This window comes from Onychostruthus taczanowskii, unplaced genomic scaffold (genome assembly GCF_017590055.1).
Source record: "Onychostruthus taczanowskii isolate IOZ18803 unplaced genomic scaffold, ASM1759005v1 scaffold54, whole genome shotgun sequence".
Classification (NCBI taxonomy): Eukaryota; Metazoa; Chordata; class Aves; order Passeriformes; family Passeridae; genus Onychostruthus; species Onychostruthus taczanowskii.
The window spans coordinates 4,407,469-4,429,977 of NW_024503013.1; the positions used below are offsets into that span (position 1 = coordinate 4,407,469).

A 22,509-nucleotide genomic window follows, 5' to 3' on the forward strand; every position below is an offset into this window, starting at 1 on the left:
CCGCGGGCGGGTCGGCTTCCCGACCGAGGGGTGAGAAGCACCGGCGACAGCAGGACGAGCCCGCGGCCCGGGGAGCGGGGCATGCGGGACTGGGAATCCGGGCTCTGAGCCGCCGAGCCCCGCCAGGGAAGCGCCGGGGGGTCCCGACGGAGCCATGGATCCTGGGCAGCCTCAAACGCAGCAGCCGCCGCAGGCAGCGCAGCCCCCGGCCTCGCAGCAGCAGCCGCCGCCGCAGCCCCCTGGCCCGGTGTCGGGGGCCCCGGCCGGCGCGGCGCAGCCCCCGGGTGCGGGGCCCCCCCCGGCGGGGCACCAGATCGTCCATGTGCGGGGCGACTCGGAGACCGACTTGGAGGCGCTGTTCAACGCGGTGATGAACCCCAAGGGCGCCAACGTGCCACACACGCTGCCCATGCGACTGCGGAAACTGCCCGACTCCTTCTTCAAGCCGCCCGAGCCCAAGGCCCACTCCCGCCAGGTGAGGGGGAGGGAAGGAAGGGATCCGCGCCGCGGGCGGGCGGGGGGCGGCCCGGCCGGGCCGTGTTCCCCCTCCCCGCCGCCGAGCTCCTCCCGGGGGAGGCGTGTGGGGGAGGGGGCCGGGGCGGGAATCCACGGGGCCGAGCGGGCGGGGGGCGCCCGGCCGGGGCTGTCGGGGCGCTCTCTGCCGCCCCCACACCCCTTTATTTGTTCTTCCCCTGGGGCAGGGCCGCCTCCCGCGCCCCGAGACGCCGACGGGGCCGGGACCGCGGCGGGAGGGTGGGCGAGCGAGCGCTGGAGCGTCCCGGTCTCCAGCGGGGCCTCGAACTCCACATCCGCTCCTTGGCTATCTCGGCCTCACCGGGAGGGCGACAGTGGGGGTGAGCCCCTAAAACTCGGGTGAAAACGCTTCGCTTTGGAATGTCGCTTTGGGGTCTAATTCCCTGCTCTCTGTGGAAGGGGTCGATCAAGTGGTGCCAAACCCACACTCCCTCGCCCCGTCAGACAGTAAATATGCATGTGACTTTTCCACCATTTCAGCACGGCGCTGGGTTGGGTAGAATTAACCCCCCCACATCCACACACACGCACATCCGAAGTTAATTCCCGAGGCAGACGCCAGGTCCGACGGCGTCCAGGGTCCGCCGGGCGCAGCGCCGCTTCCAGGGCAGCGGCGGCAGCCTGGGACCGGGGCTTGGAGCCGTGGGGCCGCGGCCGTGCCGGCCCGGGGGAGGCAGCGATGCGGGGCAGGGCCGCGCAGGGAGCGGGGGAGGGATGCGGGGCAGGGCTGGGAAGGGGGCGGGACAGGGCCGGGGGGAAGGGGCGATGCGGGGGCAGGGCCGAGGAGGAACGGGGTGGGGTGTGCGGGGCAGGGTCGTCGCTCGGCCTCCGGGAGCGTTTGGTGTTTAAGCAGAGGGACTTTTTTACCAAGACCTAAGTGTTGGTGTGAATGCGAGCGAAAGCTAATGCTGTTAACCAGCGTTTTGGATGGAGACCGTGCATGTCTAGTCAAGTGTTATTAAGTAATGAACTTAGTTGCTAAGCTATAAAATAAGTTTTATTATTGGCTATTGTCACTTTATCTATGAAGCCAATAAGGGTGAAACTCGCTGTGTACTGGTGCCTGGTACCCGCGTTGTTAAGGGTCTGTCAACATTTCCATTATTAAACTTCTGTTTTGAACGATTTATAACTTGACTTCAGAAGCTCATTCCAGGCTGAACCTTGGCACGTACTCTCCCAGCCTAGGAGTTAATTCATTTTCCAAATACTCAAAAAAGCAGTATGGCCTTCATATAGCAAGACTGAAAAGAAAATTGGAAGGAATGGAGCTGATCTGCTTCTGTAGTTTTGCTAGCTTCTGAGTTGCAGACCTTTAATAACATACTGAAATCTAGCAAGGAATAAGGGGTTTATATATAGTGTTCTCCCAGCTTGTGCATATCTCATCACGGTTCCATTGTGTACAAATCTGAATGGGTAGACATTCATCTAACACTTGGTGCTGTGTTTTGTTAAATACAGCAACTGCAGTTAAATAGCTATCATGTTTGAAATGCACTAAAAGTGTGTGATGGTCATACAACTTTTGGTTGTACTTTTAGGCTTAGCCTTATATTCCTTGTGTATGTTAATCTTTGTAAAGCATATTTAGTTGGATCACTGTTCCTTGTACCACTCAGTGGTTCCTAAAACATAAACTTGAAATCCAGCTAAGGCAAGGGAGAATCAATCATTTTCTTCATTGTGGCCAGTTTTCATTTGTCCTTTCTGTTCAATTGTGCCATATAAACATTCTGTTTAAAGAAAAGGTCTCCCTTTTCTATCATTCTGTGATTCTCATGAATTTAAATATTGCAAATCCGCTTGATTTGCAGTATTTATTTGCACTTACTACTTGCTTCTTTTGTCTTGATGTAAGTGCAAACTGATTTGTTTCCAGTTGAACACATGGAACTTCATGTGTGCTTGCATACAGATGGAGTGAAGCAGAACTGTAAGAGGGTGTAAGTGGGACCTCCTTCGGCGTAATACCTTGTGTAGAGAGGTGTGACAGGGATGCATACATGCATCTCATTGTAGGTGTCAGTGTTGTTCTGGTCTGTCTATAAAACCAGTTAATTGGTAAATATATTTTTAAAAGCCAATTTTACTTTAACCAGGTTTTCAGAGCTGCCTTTTCTGTTCCATGTTGGACATGTATTGAGTACTGGCAAGGACTTTCTGTGTACTTATGAGTGGTGACTCCAGTGAATGAGTTTGTGAGTCATTTGTGATTGACTGGTTCAGCTGTTTGCTGAAGCTTTGCTTTGGATAAAACATGGAGAGACTCTTTATACCCTTAAAAGTTTGAGTTATTAGGAAATGTTATGTTCGGTCTTCTTGTTTAGATTTTTTAATGGTTGAATTCATGAGTCTTCCTCCATTGGAGCTCACTGCTGCCAGTTGGCATTTCACTATTGCTTTTCTTTTTGTGTGATCTTTTTAATCCCTATGGGCTGGGGGGCGGCAGGGTTGTGGTGTGTGTGTCTACTTGAATCCCCACACCCCCACTTGAAAAGGAGAGTGGGAAGTTAACTCCTCCAGCAGAAAGTGGGTGTGATGGTAGGGAGTGGGTGCAGTCCAGTAACAAACCACTGGATGAGATCTGCTGACTGCAGGCAGGTTTGTTCTTAACCCTGTGCTGAGGAGTAAGAGCTTTAGTTTTCAAAATAAAACTAAGGGCTCTCAACACGTGCAGTTAATATTTCTTGACTTGCACAGGGGCTTTTAACCAAACTACGTGGAGGCTTGCTTGAACAGTAACAACTGGAAAATAAGCAGAACTTTAGAACAACTGAGCTATTAATTTCTCCTGAAACGTTCATTTAAAGTGAAATGTCTTCTGACAGCTGCATTTCTACTGAAATATAGGAATATTAATAAAAATAATTTCACTCCTGGCAGGCCAGCACTGATGCCGGGACAGCAGGAGCCCTGACCCCACAGCATGTCCGAGCTCATTCCTCTCCAGCATCACTGCAGTTGGGAGCTGTTTCTCCAGGGACACTTACACCCTCTGGAGTAGTGACTGGACCTGGAGCTCCATCTTCTCAACACCTCCGCCAGTCTTCTTTTGAGATCCCTGATGACGTACCTTTGCCACCAGGTTGGGAGATGGCTAAGACACCGTCTGGACAGAGATACTTTCTTAAGTAAGTAAAATTTCTTTTCAATTAGCTGTATCTCTAGTTTGGTGGGGGGGGTTTTGTTTTTGGTTTTGGTTTTTGGTTTTTTTTTTCTGGCATATATATGTTTTTGCCATCTTAGAATTTCAGAAAATATCATTGTGTTTAAAATATGTATTTTCAAAAACATGCTTGTGATTTTAAGTAGGGGACCCTACCACTTCAGTATTTCTCACATATCAACTCTGCTGTTTCTGAAAACTGTATGGTACTCTGTGAATATTTGTCCTATCTTAATCTTAGCTAAAGAATGTCATCCATTATATTGTGTACTAAAAAAATCAGTGAAATTAGCATAGTCATTCTTGAACAATGAGACTTTTGGATTTGCTGAATATTGTCAGAGTTGTCATGGTGGTCAGGATACATTTTACCTCATTTTAATAATACAGATGTAAAAATACAGAGTTAACTTTAGAGAGTATTGTAGTGATAGTAGGTCAGGACTTCTTATGCTGTGATTAAAAACAATTGTTTAAATACACAACCAAAATGTTTTTGCCTACTCTCTCTTCCTGAGGTAATTAACATATGTGTTTGATTACAGTATTTGTGTTTGTAAATTAACTCATCTACATTCCTGGCAATGAAAAGGAAATTTCAGAATTTCTAACATTGTTTCATGTTCCTAGAGCTGCAATTTTTCCACACAGTGAAATTAGTATCACCTTTTCTATAACTGAAGAAAGTTAGACATGCCATCCATTTGACACCCAATCCATCAGGAAGCACTTTCTTTTATTCTGTGCAGTTTTCTAAAAGAGCAGGGACTTGTCCTTCTTTCTGAAAATGTGCCCACCAAAACCATAACTTGCCCTCAAATACTTTGACTATAATTTGAACTTTTTATTTAACAGCAAGTTAAATTACCCATTATATGTCATTTGCAGGGTGGGAAGAGGTAACACAGTGTTACTTATGGAAAACTTGTTTCACCCAAGAAAAACTATTTCTTACTTCCTTTCTCACTCAAATATTGTGATTAATACCTGCATCTGATTGAAGTAGTTGAGCTTGTGGCTTCAAAAACAATAACAAACTTACATTGTCTGCAATGAAAACTGAACTTGCAGAACTTCTTAAAAATGTTTCTTGCTCCTGTAGCTGTGGTATTTCCATACAGAAAAATTAGCCTTTTTCAACCAAAAAGAGGTTGCAGAAGTTGTCTGAAATTATTTGAGCCTGAAGGTTCCCTTTTGAGAACAATCATTCTCTATTAGAAATGTGAAAATAAGCGTTAGCTATAGATCTTGAAGATGTGGTATTTTCTTTGGTGAAGTTTAACAGATCAGTGTGTTCTAGAATATGAGGTCTTCAGCAGGCACAAGTAGAAGTTTTTTTGAACTGTGTAATTTATGCCGTTTGAGAACTGTAGCTCATTGAACCTTGAGGAAAGAACAGAATGAGTTTTGAAATGAAAAGCAAACTTTTGTTTTGACTGTGTTAGTGAGAGCTCTTAAAGAGCCGCTTATGAAGCATGAAAAATAGATATTTGATTTTAAAGTTTTACTGCCACAAGTATTTGTTCTTGATAGCACTGTCAATTTTACAGACGATGAAAGAGTTTAAGAGACAAAAAACGTCTTCCTGCCCCTCTAATAAATTTTTTTAATTGTGCTCATTCAGGTGAAATCAGAGTGAAAGATTTATTCTTGGAAAGCTTTTTTCTGCAGTTTGATTATTACCACAAAAATCGTTTCCTTTTCTTTTGCAAGTTTTTTTGTCCTTTCTTGGTGTCCTGGTATCCATTTCAAAGGGTCAGGTTTCAGCAAGAACAATAAAGAGCTTGAGACTGGAAAGTACACACAAGTCTGGCAAACTCATCTGCATGAGCAAGATCGTTTGTTCTCAAGCAGACATCCAAAGTAAATGATTGAAAGAGCTGCTAGCTGTGAAGGATGTGTCTTGAAGGGGAAAGGAGTGGAAACAAACCAGGTTGTTAGGAAAAAAAATGAAGGCTGTGCTTTTTGAACCTCTCCCTGCTGGGTCACATGCTGACCTTGGGAGATTCTAAACAGTGTAATGGGCTGTTTCCTTTTGGCTTTCCTTGGGTGATGCTCTGGTATTGGAGAGTCTAATGAGGACAGCTCTGTTCACACTTGAAGAACATTTGTTCATAAAAGGTTGCTTAATACTATATACAGGTAAGATCCACCAACTTCGTTGGAGTTTTTTTAGATTTGTAAAAAGCATTTAAAGTACTAGCACAATGTTTCCTCTGTATGTGTAGGAAACCCAAAGTAGTTTTGAGTAGCAAGTTTGTTTTTTCCGTGATGAGTGATAAGTTCTAGCTCACACCTACAAGCCTGCTAAAGCTCACATCTTGCCTGGTTATACATTAAACATTTGCTTGAAGTGTGAGTACCAAGATTTCTGATTCTAAATCACCTTTAATGTGGTTCCTTCTATCATATGCAGATTTTTAGTGTCTCTTCAAGTATTCAGCTTTTTTTCTTCATTGGCTGCATCGCTCCTTGTTTCCACTTGCTCTGTTCTGTAGCTACTCTGTGAACAGTCTGGCAATCAGGCTCTAGAAAGATCTTTGCAGAATAGGTAACAATATTAGATTCTTTCCAGATGTCAGTAAGCCTTATGGATATAGTTATCATAATATGCCACAGTGCAAAGAGAATAATACAAAATTGAGTACCATACTTAATACACTCTGGAATTACAGTTGCTTCCACTAATCAGTGGGTCAAGCACTGCAAACACAGTAATTTGTGGAAAGAAATGAAAATAGTGCATATGGGAGAGAAAATACTTAATCATCTGTGTGTGTGAGTATTTATAGAGATAGATCCAGAGTTGTTTAGCCAAATATTTTATATGCACACCCCCTGTAGCCATACTCATTAAAAGAAGGTGAGAGCAGTACTATAGGGTTTGAACCAGAACTACTCTTGTAAATTAGTCTATCATCTGGATAAATAGACCCCCTTATGTATGAATGCCCAACATTCAATGATTTGCCAGAATTTCACTTATTAGCATTCATCTCACTGTTATGAGTAGTAATGGTGAGTTTCATTTTCCCTTAGCGATGATTTTGAGCAGTGGGTTAAGGCCTGCTTACTGTACAGCTGGTAAAACTACTTTTTATTGATACTGCTCCTTCAGTGGAGCTCGTAGGTTAAGACTTGCTTGTTAGTAAGTGGACACATCTGAGTCATCTCTCACTGGTGTAGCCCATTCTTAAACATACAGTAAAAAAGCCGAGGTTGGTTTGTGTGGTGATGTCAATTGCATTACTTTTTAACCACTTCCTGTTAGCCAGGTGCTGCTTGACATTTCGGTGAACTGTGCAGAAAGATAGGGAATCACTCTCGAGGCAAAAGATAATGTGCAATGGGAGTAGCAGACAACAGCTTGCAGAAAGAATAAACAAATTTTGCTCAACAAGTTTTAGAATTACTCTTGTATAATTTTAAATTAGAGTTATGCTTTTAATTCTTATAGAGCTTTTGTAATACTACTTCTCGTGTTGTAGTGTGAGGAAAGGTTAACTGATTGTCCAGCAAACAAGTCTTGTAATTATTTTTCCTACAGGAAGTAGTTCTTGCAAGCAGTTTATCAACAACTTCCTATTTTTTCTGTGAAGTGTTGAATGACTTCCTGAAGGAGGCCAAGGTGGTTTTCATTAGTATTTGTGGGTGTGTTTGAGGTGTTTATCCATCTGGCAGAAAAAAAGATTGCTGTTACACATTTCTGATGTGCTCCATACGGGAGGTATGGTTTTGGGCGTTACAAAACCAACTAGTGTTAAGGCAACAGGGAAGTTTGTTGCTATGATTTTTGGTTTTGGATTTTTTTAATTTCCTTATGTCACACATGAAAAATATCCAGTGATGATGTTAAATTTCTCTTCCATCCTGTTTTTACCCCTGACTGGTACTACTCAATACACCAATATCCACTGCTCTTCTCAGTCTCCCCACCCCACCAAAGTAGTCTTAGTTTTCAAGGACAAAAAATGTTCGTTGGAAAAGCTGCAGCCACAGCTGCATATTTTATTGAATACCTCAATTTAGTCAAGTGTGTATTCAGAGTCATCAATATGACTTCTTATGTTTATAGTTCTATAGTTCAAGCAAGCTGGTCAATAAAATAGCAGTATTGTTGGAAGCCAAAACTGTAGCCACTGCTTTTGATGGGCTTCTCCACTTTTGAAGATCTTTGGTTGCTAAATTGTATTTGTAATATGTCAAGTTAGTTACATTTTTACATTGATGATTTGACTGTTTAAGAAAATATTCAAAAGATCAAAGATCTCCCTAGAAAAAGCCATGAAAAAAATCATACTGTGGATGCTGTCAGTTTCAGAACATAGCTGAAGGAAAAACATTAGTTAAAACACTTTCAAAGGAAAGCTTGCTGTGGTGTGTTTTTGACAGTCTAAGGGAAGACAGTCACAGTACTACTAAGTGTGTATTTTTCCTTCTGCCTCTTACTTTGAAGAGTCCTATGAAAGAGCAATAACACACGTTTTTTTGAATTCGCAGTTCTACTGAACATTTCAGTATCTTTGAAAGGGCCAAGGAAGAATAAGGGCAAACAATGCCCTATTTTTGTTAGCACTGAGACTGGGCATCAGTGAGAGCAGTGGCACACATTTCCTTGTGTTTGGTGACATAACGTTATGCATGTATCCAGTACCCTGCTGTACCAAGGTGATTTTATGAGACTATTCCAAAAAGCAGTTGAGATATGATTTCAGATAAACCAAAAACATATCTCATGGTTTTCACAAATGTGTGGGTTTTTTTAATTTATAAGCATATTGACATTTATTATCTTCAGAAGAAGCTAGAACTGGGAAAAATACAGCATATGTGGCACCTAGTTGGAAGTTAATAATTAAATTCTCTCTGATGATTTTTTAAAATTGGTTGTTGATCTGAACCTTTCTTCTTCCCATGGGATTTTGTCTTTCACATATCTCATAAAAATAATAGTCTTTGTGCATTGTAGTATCTCATTTTGGGTCTATATGCTTTAGGTATCTCGTGCTGCTTTGTAGCACTGCTTTCCTATCGCCTGGATCAAATTTGAGAACAGTTTTATATTGCTGGTGATCTGAAAATTTTTTATTTTGTTGAAAGCTGTAATTGTGACCAAGTCTTAACCAATCTTTTATAATTAAAATACTGAAGTATCTCTGATTAATAATAATCAGAAGAGTATTTGAATACAGGTTTGATCAGAATTTCATGTTTAAAAAAAGATGCTTCTGCAATTCTACTTATTAAATATTTAATCTGGTTATATTTGAGTTAGACTTGTAGCATTAAGCTCTATGGGTGCAATTGCACTGCTGTGGAGCTACTTCTGTTTTCTGAGGTCTTGACTTCTAAAGACAAATAAGAATTTGATACAAATAACGATGATTGTCTTCTGGATTTTCATCCTTTCGCTTTTTGTTTTCTGTATGTGGAAGATGGCAAAGAATTACAGTTAGTGGGGTTTTTAGTAGTCATCTGGCTCGTAGCACAGGATAGTCTTGACCCCTTAGTCACATGATGGAAATTCCTGCTTGATAGAAAGCAGTAAAATAATACAAGCATATTAATTGGAGAATTCCCAGGAACGTAAGACTGAGCACTACTACATCATATTTTTGCAAGAAGCTTCTGATAGGTAAATGCTGTTGAACTGATCATTGGCATGTTTGGGTAAAATCATACCAACTTTTACAAGATTCATCTCTTAGTCTCTTATCTTTCTCCTTCTGGAAATGAAAAAATAACAGTAGCTTTAAAATTCAAAATGTAAAGCCACCATTTATACTTTGCTCAATTTCTCCCTGCAATTGTGGCGCAACAGCTGCAAGTTTTTAAAAGCTGACACAGCAAGCAAATTGGATTTTTCACTCTGTCTGGCTTTAGACTAAACCCTCAGAGAAAGTAACTTATTAGCAATGGGAGTGCTGAAATACTTAACATCAGGACCTAAGTTAAGTCACATGTAAAAGTAAAGCAGAGTTCCTGTTGCTTTCAAAGACACATTTTCCCGTATGGGACGTAAGCACTGGACACAAGCACTTATGGGGGTGATGCCCATGAGGGCAAGAGGTGTTGCTCAGGTGTTGCAGTGCGTTTTGAGGTGGGGGCACCCCGGGGAGGTCCCCGGAGGGCCCCCTAGGCTGTGAGCTGGCTGGCAGCAGCAGGCAGGCAAGGAGACTCCACACGGCTTCTGAGGGTGCTGAGCAGATGAAGGTTTATTTGGGGTCCCAACCCCGGGTACAGCATAGTTACTGAGGAAAAGGGGGGAAGGGGGAGGGAGGGGGCAAGAGGGGGGGAAGAGGCTGAGGGAGAGGAAGGGCTAAGAGCTAGACTGATCCCCTAGCACAGCTTAAGAGGGGAATTGAAGTGGGCGCGGAATCAGACTTGGGCCAATGGGATTGCAGATACAGGAGGGTTCAGGGCAGGACCACAGGTTTAGAATGTACCATACATTTCGGAGGGGTGAGACAGAGCATACCATTTAAATAAAATGGAATACAACACTCAGGGCTGAGGTATGAGATTTATTGTTAAAACTAGTCTTCTTTACAGGCAATATTGATTAAGACTAGACATCTCTGCTCTGCAACCATCCAAAGAAATTAAAAACAAAAATGAGGTAAACAACAAGAGATCTGTCATCCAAAACTAGGGATGTTAGTCTTCTTTTTATATGTGGCCAGAGCACTGCTTGTGTTTATCTTCATAGCTGGGAACAAATTCAGATGATGTAATTAGATTTAGTTTAACCTTTTAAAACTGATAGCTGCTCAGTTCTCATATTAATTTCTGTCCTTGTGTTTTTATATGTTCCAACATACTTGCATTTATTGTTTGTACACTTCTCATATACCTGTGCAGTAAAACTCAATAATGGTAGGTGGAACTTGCTGTCTTTTGCTATTTGAGTAAATACTCCTTTTTTTAAGGTATGGTTTTTTTCTCTCATTTTTTTTTCTCTCCCTGTGGCAACAAGCTGTGAGTGATTATGTAAATGCCGTTATTTACCTGACTCAGTTTCTCATATAAATACTTGGTTGAATGATGCAAATTTACAGGAGATTTCTGTGAGTAGCAGTCCTCTGGTAGGTGCCCCTAAGATACAGCCAAATACCATGTAGTTGGCCCAAGAGAGTGACAGAATTGTGTCTAGGGGAAATTTAACAGCATGGGGGTTAGCATGATGGGAGACAAATTCTTGGAGGAATGTTGTATTGGAATGTTAACAGACAGATGCCAGGTACTGGCTGGACCCTGTCCCCCAAACAGTTTGCTGAACCTGATTTTGATGTCAGGCTCTGTTGGGAAATTTACCAGATGAAATGTATTTTTTTGTTAAGCATTTAAATAGGAATTTACAGCAGGGGAAAATTTGTTTTTAATAAGAAAATGGTACCTCCTAGCTGCTTTTTGCTAAATAAAACTGGAGTTTCATTTGGAGAACAAAAGTTTTTGTAAGGCGTGACTAAGCTGTGTCGCCGTTTCATGGCCTCCTGTAGTGCTTCTTGGAGTCTGTTTTCTGGGATTCACTATGTTGCTGTTTTATTTGGCTTTTAGCTAAGTTACTTCAGGCTGTGTTTCAGGCAAGTATTCTAAATTGCTGGTTAAGTCAAAATAATAATACAAAGCTGCCTTGTAAAGCAAGACTTTTACCAGTATGCTGCCTGTCCGTCATGTCAGTTGCTAAGGAGACAAAGCTGTCTTGAAAACAGTCTTGGACTTTGCTTTAATTTTGCTAACGAGGCTTTGCTGCGTCACAGTGAAAGACCAGATCTCTTTTGTTGAGTCTCTGACATGCTGTTTGGTAACTTAGATCAGTGTTAGGGGTTCAGTGTAGTTACTGATTATTACACCAAGGTTGTGAAGCCAGTTTTTTTCTGCTGAATTGTTTCATAGGAAAGTCAAGTAAAGGTCGTTAACTATTGCTAGTTTATCTCCAGTGAGTCCTGATTTGTTGAGAACTTTGTTGTCTGCACTATGCAGATTTATTTTAAACAGTGTTACAACTTCAAGGATGCTTTTCCCTTTCTGATTCCCTTGTTGCAAGTAAACTTTTGTGCCTTTACTGGATATGTTATCAAGTTAGACATCTATGGTTGAATAAAGCATCTGAAAGGAAAGAAGCATAGGTTTATAGGCAAAATGGAATTCTTTGATAAAAGGAAATAAATGCAACTCACAGGTATATTTTCTTCTTGGATCTTACTTCTCAGTTATTTTTTCTAATTTGTTGTATTTATTTGAAAAGCTTGTTGGCAAGTCCTCTGCAATTACTTTGATTGCAACATTTCGTGTAGTCTCTTTAGAATGGTGAAAAATAGAGTAAAAGAGTAATTTCTTCCTATGTTGCTGTTAGTGTGGTTGATATGGTTAATAGACCTAAATGTCCAATGAACAAATAATTCAGTAGTGATTTTTATTTACAAAATTTTTGTCACTCCCAGAGCAGCCAACTTTGCTTGAGTTAAGGATATGAAATATGCATACTTAAAAAGGTGTAATCTGATGTATAAAAGGCTGTGACAAAGTTGCTTTGAAGTGTGTTCTATGCCATCTTTAGAGACTGTTTTTATAAATATAAGAAAAACATGTTTGCAGAAAAAAGTAATACTGTGCTGTAACTGGATTTTAGATGTTCATTGACTTCAATGATGGTCTTTGGGTCATGATGAATTGTACTCATTTAATAGTGAAATATTTTAAACACTTTCAGTTTTCAGTGCAAACAGTTAATAGCACATTCTGTGGTTACAGGGGTTTGTACACAAGTACCTGACTAAGCTAAAATTGCCTGTGTTCTAGTTCATGGGTATAGATATTTCATGTGGATAGATTTTTGAGAGCTTTTTATTATGCTGCTGTCAACAGAATTATGTTATCATCAGTGTGGACCTGTGTTTCATTTTTATACCTTCGGCCTCTAAACACATGCACACTTAATTTCTGACCATGTATATCACTTACTTCTGGCCAGTGAGTATAAGTAAGTGAAGTGGGCATTCTCTTTCATAACTGATATTTCAGGTTTTCACTTTTTATGAGATTTTGATTCTAAAACTAAGCAGACGTAAGATTTTGGAACCAAATAATTAGTAAGTAACAGAGGGCAGGAACTTTCAGATTTGTAGAGTTAGAACTGCTAATCATTGTGGTTGTGATTTGGCTCTTTATTTTTCCTGTAATGACTAATAAAAGGAAAAAGTTCTATTGGATATTTAACAATATCCTAGTAATTTAGACATTGGTTAGGCATAAGGAAGAGAAAATGTGAAACAGACCTTAGCATAAACAGTTAGTTAAGAATTAACATTTTAGCATCCTTGTTAACAAGGAAGTCTTAATTACATGCTTTTAAAAATTGCTTGCAATTCAAAGTTGTCCCCATTTTTTATTACTCTGTCAGACAGGTCCTGATTTTCTTATGATTAAATAAAAAAGCAATTAAGGAAGTTGCTATATTGGGTTTGCATAGTAGAATTTTGATAGCAGGGGAACTACAGGGATGATTTCTTTTGAGAGGTTACTAGAAGCTTCCTCCATGTCTCACAGAGCCAATGCCTTCTGGCTCTAAGAAGCTGGTGAAGGCCAAGGCCTTCAGTGACAGGGATAGTTCTTTTGGAATAATGTATTTAATAAGAAGGGAAAAAAACTTCCGCAGAGCAACAATAGCTGAAGAGAGGAGTGGGAGCATGTGAGAGGAACAGCACTGTAGACCTTAAGGTAAGTGCAGAAGGAGGTGCTCCAGCCTCTGGAGGTGAGATTCCCCTGCAGCTCCTGCTGCAGCTCATGGTGAGGAAGCTGTGCCCCTGCATCCCCTGTAGAACCTCATGCCAGACGGTGTGGGTGCCTGAAGGAGGCTGTGACCCCATGGGAAGCCCACACTATAATAGGCTTCTGGCAGGACCTGTGGCACCATGGAGAAAGAAGCCCATACTGGAGCAACTTTGCTGGCAGGACTTGTGAACCCATGGGGCATCCGCACTGTAGCAGCCTCTTCCTGAAGATAACCCCATGCTGTGAGGAGGACCCAGGCTGTAGCAGTCTGCAGCCTATGGGTAGATCTCATGTTGGAGCTGTTAGTGAAGGGCTGCATCCCATGGGAGAGACCCCACACTAAAGGAGGGGCCCTTCCACTGAGACAGTGTGTGATGAACTGACAGCAGGCCCCATTCCCTGCACCCTGCTCTGCTGTCATGGAGAAAGTAAAGAAATCAGAAGTGAAGTTGAGCTCAGTTGAGCTCAGAGAGAAGGAAGTGTGGAATAAAGGCAATTTTTACATTTTGTTTTTATTTCTCATTATCCCACTCTGATTTGACTAGCAATAAATTAAACTTGTTTCCCTGCATCACATGTTTTGCCTGTGACTGTACCTGGGGAGTGACCTCTGCCTGTGACTGTAACTGGTGAGTGATCTCTCTCTGTCCTTACTTGAACCCATGAGCCTTTTGTTATATTTTCTCTCCAGCTGAGGAGAGATAGCGCAGCTTTGGTAGGCACTTGGTGGCCCACCAGGGTCAGTATACTACATTTTTGCAGTCTGTTTCATATACTTAAGTTAGTCCTGTGTTGTGACATTTCATGACCTTGAGTAAGTCCTCCAAATGACTGTGCTGTACTCTGCAGTCTGGTGTGTATTCAGTAATTCATCCAGGGATCTGCCTTACTGGAATACCTGGTTACTTATATCAGTTTTCTTGGTTGTTGCTTACAGTTGTGATCATATTTATGCAATTTCTTTTAAATTTCAGAAAGCTCTGACGGGTTACTGGATGTGTAATACAGTAATTGCATTTCAGTCGGTATGTGACATGGTTTCTTAAATGTATATGATGAGTGCTAAGTCATAATAGCAGGGAATCCTATTCAAAATAGAAGAAATTACTCCTTGTCTATGAAATCATCCTCTATATTTGTACTCTTGGTGTACTGTAATTATGGGTTTCTGAGCAAGCCAGAGCTGAGAAGAGGAAACTAGATAGAACAGAGAGAAGCTTATTTCCATTGGGAAAGCATGTCTTATAATGTAGTTTGATTTTGGAAAGGAGTCTTACAGTGCTGACTTCTCATCTGATTCCAGAGTGTGGCTGTAATGTGAACTCATCGCACTGCTACATAGGGATGGTCTTTTATCAGCAATTGACTCCCCAGTTCTTGGTGCTACAGTCAGTCTTAATTTTTCTCTTTCGGTTGTTGAACTTGTCATGGCAGATTGGATGTGAGTAAGTAAAGTCGTGGGAATACAGCAGAGCCTAATGAGGTTAAAGATGTTAGAAGAGGTGGAGTTTGAAGAGTGAAAGTAAGCTTTGTTTACAGATTTTGTTTGAGGCAGCCCCTCTGTGTTTTGTAGCTGAAATTGTGCATAGTTATTATGTAGTTATGTTATAAGCCGTGTATCAGCTTTTTGTGTGATTATATTTTTTCAACTAGACTCATTCTCTGATCCAGGTCATGGTGTGAGTGCTCAGAGGAGGAAGTGAGGTAGATGCTTCCTAAGAGTTAATTAAGCAAATCAGTGATGGCACTAAAGAGAGATGCATGTGGCATCATTTCCATCTGACATTAGAATTTAGTTGTACTTTTCTGTCAAAACAAGCCTCTGTTCCATAAAGTATTTTGTTTGCACTTGAGATGTGCTGAATAGGATTGGGGGTTTAGAGGAGCATCTTGGTTGTGTGGTGGGTTATGGATTTTGGTCTGGGTTTTTTTGGGGGGAGTGTGCATTATTTTTTTGTTGTATAGTTTGTTTATTTTTTACATTTACTGTCAGTACTACTCTCTGCAATTCAAAATCACATATTTACCATTTTCTGTGGACAAATTAGTGAATTCTGTATTGCCTTGTTCTGGGCAGCTTTAGTGGGTATTTGATGCATTTGTTTTGTCTGCAGTAAATATATTTTAGGTTCAACTGATGCTGTTTTTACTCTCTCACCCTGTGATGCAATCAAACAATATTTTCATGAACTTCATAGTGACTGAACATAAACCTATATGTACTGGAGAATCAACAAATTTTTTTAAGGCTTTATTGAAGTGTTACTTCCAAATTCTTGATTAAAGCTTCTAAGCAGTGTTGTTTTGATACTCTTCTTTCTAATAAGTTCACTGTGGATATTAAACACAGTCACTGAAAGACTAATTGAGTAATAAGATATAATGTTTATTCTTTTCTGTCTTGAATCCACATTCTGTTATGAACCTCCAGAAAGGGGGCCCTTTAGGTCTTTCTTTTAATCTTCATGCACGTCATATCAGCTATGGTGATGCTCAAGACATATAACAATCCTTAATCTAAAATCCAGAGAGTTGGTTGACTGCAGTCCTCAAGAAGTGAATTTAAAAAGTGTACAAAATTTCACCTTCTAAATTGTGTTTTGAGATAGTTGGTTCAAAAAACCCCAATCTCCCTTGTGTAGGTTTCTGTAGGTATGTGATCATAATCTTCTGTTTGTGGCATTTGTATTCTTGTGCTGTTTATAGAACCACAGGTCTCACTGAATGGAGTAGTGTGAAACATGGTGTTAGATGGTCTACTTTGGTGCTTAACTGAAAATGTTAGTCTTCTGGTCCAAATATGTGGTACATCAGTGGGGAACAGAGGAAATAGTACAGATCAATTTGTATAATTCTTTGGTTTAGATGGGGCTTTTAGGGGTCATTCTTGGTGGTTTTGATTTCTTTTTAGTAAATAAGCCCATGCATTAATATTTAGCTTAATATGAACTTTGCAAGCAGCAAAAAAGTTATGGGGAAAAGGAGTTTTGAGTGAGTCATATGGAGCAGAAAAATTAAAAAGCAGTCATGTTTGTCTGGCTTGTAAACTTCAAGTTTTATTGCAGCCATCTGCACCTTTCTTCACTGAAACTGGACTAGGGTGGCACAACGGTTCTTCCAATCCCATCAATACATGTCTTAGTTACTTATGACTGGCATCTAAAAATAAAAGGACAATCCACAAAAAAAGGCATACTTTGATGCTTGATAAGTATTATACTTCGTTGTGATCCAGTATGTGTTCTGTAGCTAATTCACTGAGATCTGAGCTTGCTTTTATTTTAAAAATATCCATAAACTTGGCTTTGCTGCAGTTACAGATTTGATGTGTGAACTAAATTCAGCTGAAATCAGCAAGGGCTGTGTGGTGGTTTTGTGGTTGGATTTTTCATCTTTTTCTTTTTTTTGTTTTGGTTTGTGGTTTTGAGGCTTTTGGTTTGTTTGTTTTTTTTTTTTCCTTTAGTTAAAAAACATTGAACATTGAATTGAGCTGTTAGCTCACATGATGTGTGCTATCAAGATGATGTGCTAATAAAGCTGAAATAAAATTTTTTACCTTTGTACAGAATCTTCTGTTTCCTTGTAATTTATCACAGTCCAAAACTTCTAGCTTAACTGGAAGATCTGAAATAGTGTGGGTTTTTGGAGGAGTGCTGAGAGGAAGACAACTTCGATTTTTGTCACTGCATATAAGTGTTGATTTTTGAGCCTACAAGTGCTCAACTGAGTTTCAGCCTGTTCATACCATTAACAAGATCCAAAATCTGCACAAAATGAATAATGTTACTGTAGTTAGCTTTCATTGAGGGAACAGAATATAAATTTTAGCTTTTTAACAGTGTAAATTTTTTGCAGCTGGTATTAGAAAGTTCCTGTAAAAGGAAACGTATTGAGCTGAATTAATGACTGATCTACAAGTGACTTTTAACCCTGGAATCCTTGAAGTTGGAAAGGAGGAGGTCATGGAGCCCAACTGCTAACCTGACACCACTGTGTTCACCATCCCAAAGTGCTGTGTGGACGTGTCTTTTAAATACCTCCAGGGATGGTGACTCCACCACTTCCCTGAAAGTGATTCAGCCGGTTCCAATGTTTGACAGCCCTTTCAGTGAATAAATTTTTCCTGATACCAAACATAAACCTCCCTGGCACAACTTGTGGCCATTTCATCTTGTCCTGTCCCTTGTTATCTGGGAGAAGAGACTGACTCCACCAGGCAGTTGTGAGCTACCTTTTCTTCTGGCTAAAGACCCTCAGCTGCTCCTCACTGCACTTGTGCTCCAGACCCTTCCCCAGCTCCGTTGCCCTTCCCTGGACACGCTCCAGCCCCTCAATGTCTTTCCTGCAGTGAGGGGCCCAGAGCTGAGCACAGGATTGGAGCTGTGGCCTCAGCAGTGCTGAGTACAGGGGGACGGTCACTGCCCTGCTCCTGCTGCCACACCAGGGCTGATCCAGGCCAGGATGCCGTCAGCCTTCTTGGACGACCTGGGCACGCCCTGGCTCATGTTCAGCTGCTGTTGATGAGCATCCCCAGGTCCTTTCCTAGTGAGCGGTTTTCCAGCCCCTAGCCTGTAGCGCTGCCTGGGGTTGCAGTGACCCAGGTGCAGGACCCAGCACTTGGCCTTGTTGAACCTCATACAGTTGGCCTTGACCAACTTTTGCCACCGATCCAGCCTTTCCAGATTGCCCTGCAGAGCCACCAGCAGATCAACACTCCAACCCAACTTGATGTTGTCTGTGAACTTGCTGAGTGGACACTTATCTTCTAATCCACATCATCAGAAGAGATATTAAACAGGGTATTAAACATATTAAATATGCCCCAATACTGAGCACTTGGGCGGACCTCCCTTGTGACTGTGTGCCAACTGGACATGACTTCATTTACGACTCCTCTCTGGACTCAGACATCATGGCGGTTTTTATCCAGTGAATGATGTAGCCCTGCAAGCCACAAGCACCTAGCTTCTCCTGGAGACTGCTGTGGGAAATGGTGCCAAAGGCTTTACTAAAATCCACCTAGACAAAATCCACAGCCTTTCTGTCATCCACGGAGGGTCATCTCATATAAAAAGATCTCGTTGGTCAAGCAGGATCTGCCTTTCACAAACCTGTGCTGGCTGGGCCTGATCCCCTGGTTGTCCTGTGTGTGCTGAGTGTTGGCACTCAAGGTGATCTGTTGCATGGTCTTCCCAGCACTGAGGTTAGTCTGACAGGCCTGTACTCTCACAGCTCCTCTGTGTCTTCTTGTAGATGGGAATCACATTTGCTGACCTTTAGTCAACTAGGACCTCACTAGTTCCCAGGGCTGCTGGTAAATGATAGAAAGTGGCATTTCCACCACCTCCCTCAGGGCTGTTGGTTGAATCCCATTTGATCCCACAGAGATGTGTCTGTGTAGTGTAGCAGCTTGCTGGCTGTTTCTTCTTGGATTATGGGAGTTTCATTCTGCTCCCCATCCCAGTCTTCTAGCTTAGGGGGCTGGGTACTCCGGGAACAACTGGTCTTATTATTTAGAGGAGCTGAGACAGTGAAGGCTTTAAGTACCTCAGCCTTTTCATCATCCTTTGGCTTCTCCCTGTTTCTGGTAAAGCATGGAGATTCTCCTTAGCTCTCCTTTTGTTGCTAATGCATTCATAGAAACATTTTTTATTGCCTTTAGCACTAGTGATCAATTTAAGTTCTAGTTGTGCTTTGGTCCTACTTTTCTCCTTGCATAATCTATGACATCTTTGTAGTCCTCATGAGTTGCCTGCTCCTTCTCCCAAAGATCACAAACTCTTATTTTTATCATTACTTCTGTACAGGTCTGTCTGTTCAGCTAGGCCAGTCTTCCTCAACGGCTTGTCTTTTTGCCATATGGGGATGGCCTGTTCCCATACTTTCATACTTCCTTCCTGAAGAATGTCCAGCCTTCCTGCATTCCTTTGCCCTTTAGGATGGCCTCCCAAGTGACTTTCTCAATCAGGGTCCTAAACAGGCCAAAATCTGCCTTCTGTAGGTCCATGTTGGCAGTACTGCTGATGCCCATTGTTATTTTTGAGAATTGAAAACTCATTTTGTGAGTGGTGTGACCAAGATAGCCTCTGACCATCCACCAGTCCTCCTGCTCCCAAACAGCTGGTTCCAGTTGGCTCCTTCACCAGCTCCGTAAGGGAAGTCTCTTTTGCAGACTCCAGGAGTATCCTGGACTGTTTCCTCTCTGCTGTGTTGTACTTCCAGCAGAAATCTCGTAAGTCAAAGTCTCCCATGAGAATAAGGGCTAGAGATGGTGAGCTAGCTCCCAGGTGCTTACAGAATATTTCATCTGTCTCTTCATCCTGGTTGAGTGGTCTATAACAGACTCCCTCCAGAGTTTATGCCTTGTTGGCATAAAACTTTACTCAATAATAATTTGATCAAAGTGTGCTAAAAATAAAATGGAGGGAGAAGAAAGGGTTTTTTTTACAAAATACGAGTGGTTTAGATCAAAAGTATTGATAAATACTGTGAGTTGTACTAGAGCTAAGTGGGAATTTAACGCTGTAACTATTGTACTTAGCAGCTCAACTTTTAAGTAGTAGATCTGTTGCAATTCTGTCTGCTCTTAGTCCAGGTAAAATCAGAACAAGTATTTTCTGTTCTCAAAAGCTTTTTGTTGTAAGTACACCTGTGCAAGCAAAAGTCCTGAATGTTCTGAAGGTCTGTGTCAGTAGAATAAATCACAGAATGCAAGCTTTATTAAGAAGGGTAAATGTATAAATTTGTTCATAATGTGTATCCACACCATACTCTTCTTTCTTGGTTGCTGAACACGCTGCGTTTTTTGGTTTTTGGTTTGGTTTTTTTTTTTTTTTTTGTTTGTTAACATGTTGCAAGTTGTTGAAGCATGCTTACCAGCAAAATTGAAATATTGGGCAAGGCTCAAATTCATACAGCAGGTAATGTGAGGGAGGGTTTAGAGGGAGACTGAAATAGAAAGAAACTTAAAAATAATGCAATTTCGGCATTTCTTTGTTTCTTTTTCATGTTAAAGAAAAGTTGTTCCATGGGAGCAATAAAAGTGGTAATGATTTAGCTCACTTTTAAGTAATAATAACAGTTTGAATTTATAATTGCGTGCTTATACAGTACAATCTGTTATGCTTTTTAGTGACAAAATTAGCATGCTACTCCTATAATAAAGTTAGGCTTGATATGGATGCCTAAAAGGAAGGATGAGTTGGGCTTTTTCTACAGTTTTTTTTTCTCAGAAAATACACGTGGCTGTTTTGTTTGCCGTAGGCTAAACAGGGTGATAAAGAGTACTGAGTGTCAGACCAAGAGGAATTGATGTAGGGAAACAAGAAAACGAGAGACGTGTAGGTACATGTTGGAACCCTGGATGCTGATAATTTTAAACTTTCTGTGCTAAAAGGCACAGACCCACAAGAGAGCGCTACATTTCACCTGAGGCTGTGGAGAAGGCTTCCAAAATTGATTAATAGCACTGGGATTACAGGTGTGTAGTTGAAGTGTGTAATATCACAGTGTGAAAAACCTAGAGTTTGGGGTTTTAGAATACAGAATTAAATATGAAGCAAGATGGAGGCTTCAGGGCAGAGGCAGGTTGTTCGTTACCTTCTTCCTTCTTCTTCATGGGTTTGGGTGATGTTTTGTAATTGGACAGAAAAGTCCTCATTGTGGGCTTCAAGGGATCAGTTATTGGGTTAAAAGGGCAAATAATCTAGGTGTCATTTCTTAATTGGACAGTTTAGTCTTAAAAGAGATTGTAACAAGAGACAGCCATTTTGTGCCTTGCTAATGAAGGGCTTCAGAACTCATGGTTGTGAGGCTGTTTCACTGATAAGAAACAATAAACACCTGAGTCTGAACATGAACTACTGTCTCAAGTGCCTTCAATCCTGACCTCGAGAAACTGATAGGTACAGGTCTGCTACTAAAGGAATTTGTCATGGTTTATTCTTGGAAGAACTGATACTAACAAAGAATTCAAGCCTGTACCATTGTCTTCAGATATTTTACTAAACATTTAAAAGTGTAAGTAAACAGTAGTATTTGATAAATCTTCTAAAGTTCAATCCTTTTCTAAAATCTCTTGTTCCTTATGTAAACAGTTACTGCAGTTGCAGTTCATCTCAAACATCAGAATAAAAAATGACCTTGTTCCTTGCTACACATAGCTCCTTTTTGATTTGTGACTTGTTCTTCCAGTTGACTAGCTTGGTTTAACTGCTGTGCTGTGTAAAACTAAAGTAAACTTTGAATGCTTTAATTGACTGTCATCCTATATGAGGATAGAGCAAATAGTTTCAGAGTATGTTTCATTACAGAAAGATGTATTCAACTCATCTGTGAACCTTCTATTTTCCCATATGTATATAATCATCTACATAGATCAAAATACATGTGATTTGATTTTAAGCAGAAGTCAGACTTGTAACACAAAAGCATGTTTTAAGAAATAAGTACTGTTAAAATTCTCAGTGCTCAATAAGAACCTCAATGGCTGACACATCCTTGGAACAAAAAAGCACAACACTGTTAAATATTTTGTGTAAATTCAGTCAAGGACTTTGTATAGCCTGAAATTTCTCTCAAAGTAGAAATTATGAAGTGTGCCTGAGGTCTAAAAGTGTAGTTCTGATTCTGGAAATTTTCGTATTTGAAGTGATTTCATGTGGTTTTTAATAGTCTTTACACAGTAACTATACAGCTTAGCCAGTGTGACAAAATCAGAAAGAAATAAATCTCAGTTCTGAGTTACACACTTCTTTTACACTTGGGTTGTAAACTGTTTTTTGTTTCTAGTAGGACTAGATATGCCATTGAGGGTAATGCCACCCAGTAACTACAAGAGAGAGACAGTAAAAATTAATTACTTTGATTTTCTTTTGTAATATTTCTCTGTTTCATAGTACAAGCCTTTTGATTGTAGGATTATTTGAAGCCAATCTACAGATTTGTAGAGGTTGGATACTGCCTTCTTTAGTGAACGATTTGGTATTAATAGTATTGATCACCAGAGGTCGGGTATTTCAACTCTTTATTCA

General features: G+C 40.9%; 1 protein-coding gene across 4 annotated transcripts in view; it reads left to right on the plus strand.

Annotated features, from left to right (window-relative positions):
* The first annotated feature begins 150 nt into the window (after positions 1-150).
* Positions 151-22,509, plus strand: part of YAP1 (Yes1 associated transcriptional regulator) — an 84,894-nt gene continuing 62,535 nt past the window's right edge. For all 4 annotated transcript variants that reach the window (XM_041417044.1, XM_041417046.1, XM_041417045.1 and 1 more), the window contains exons 1-2: positions 151-475; positions 3,421-3,668. In XM_041417044.1, coding sequence (XP_041272978.1) covers positions 155-475; positions 3,421-3,668 — 569 coding nt within the window. In that variant the 5' untranslated portion in view covers positions 151-154. The remainder of the gene's footprint in view (positions 476-3,420; positions 3,669-22,509) is intronic.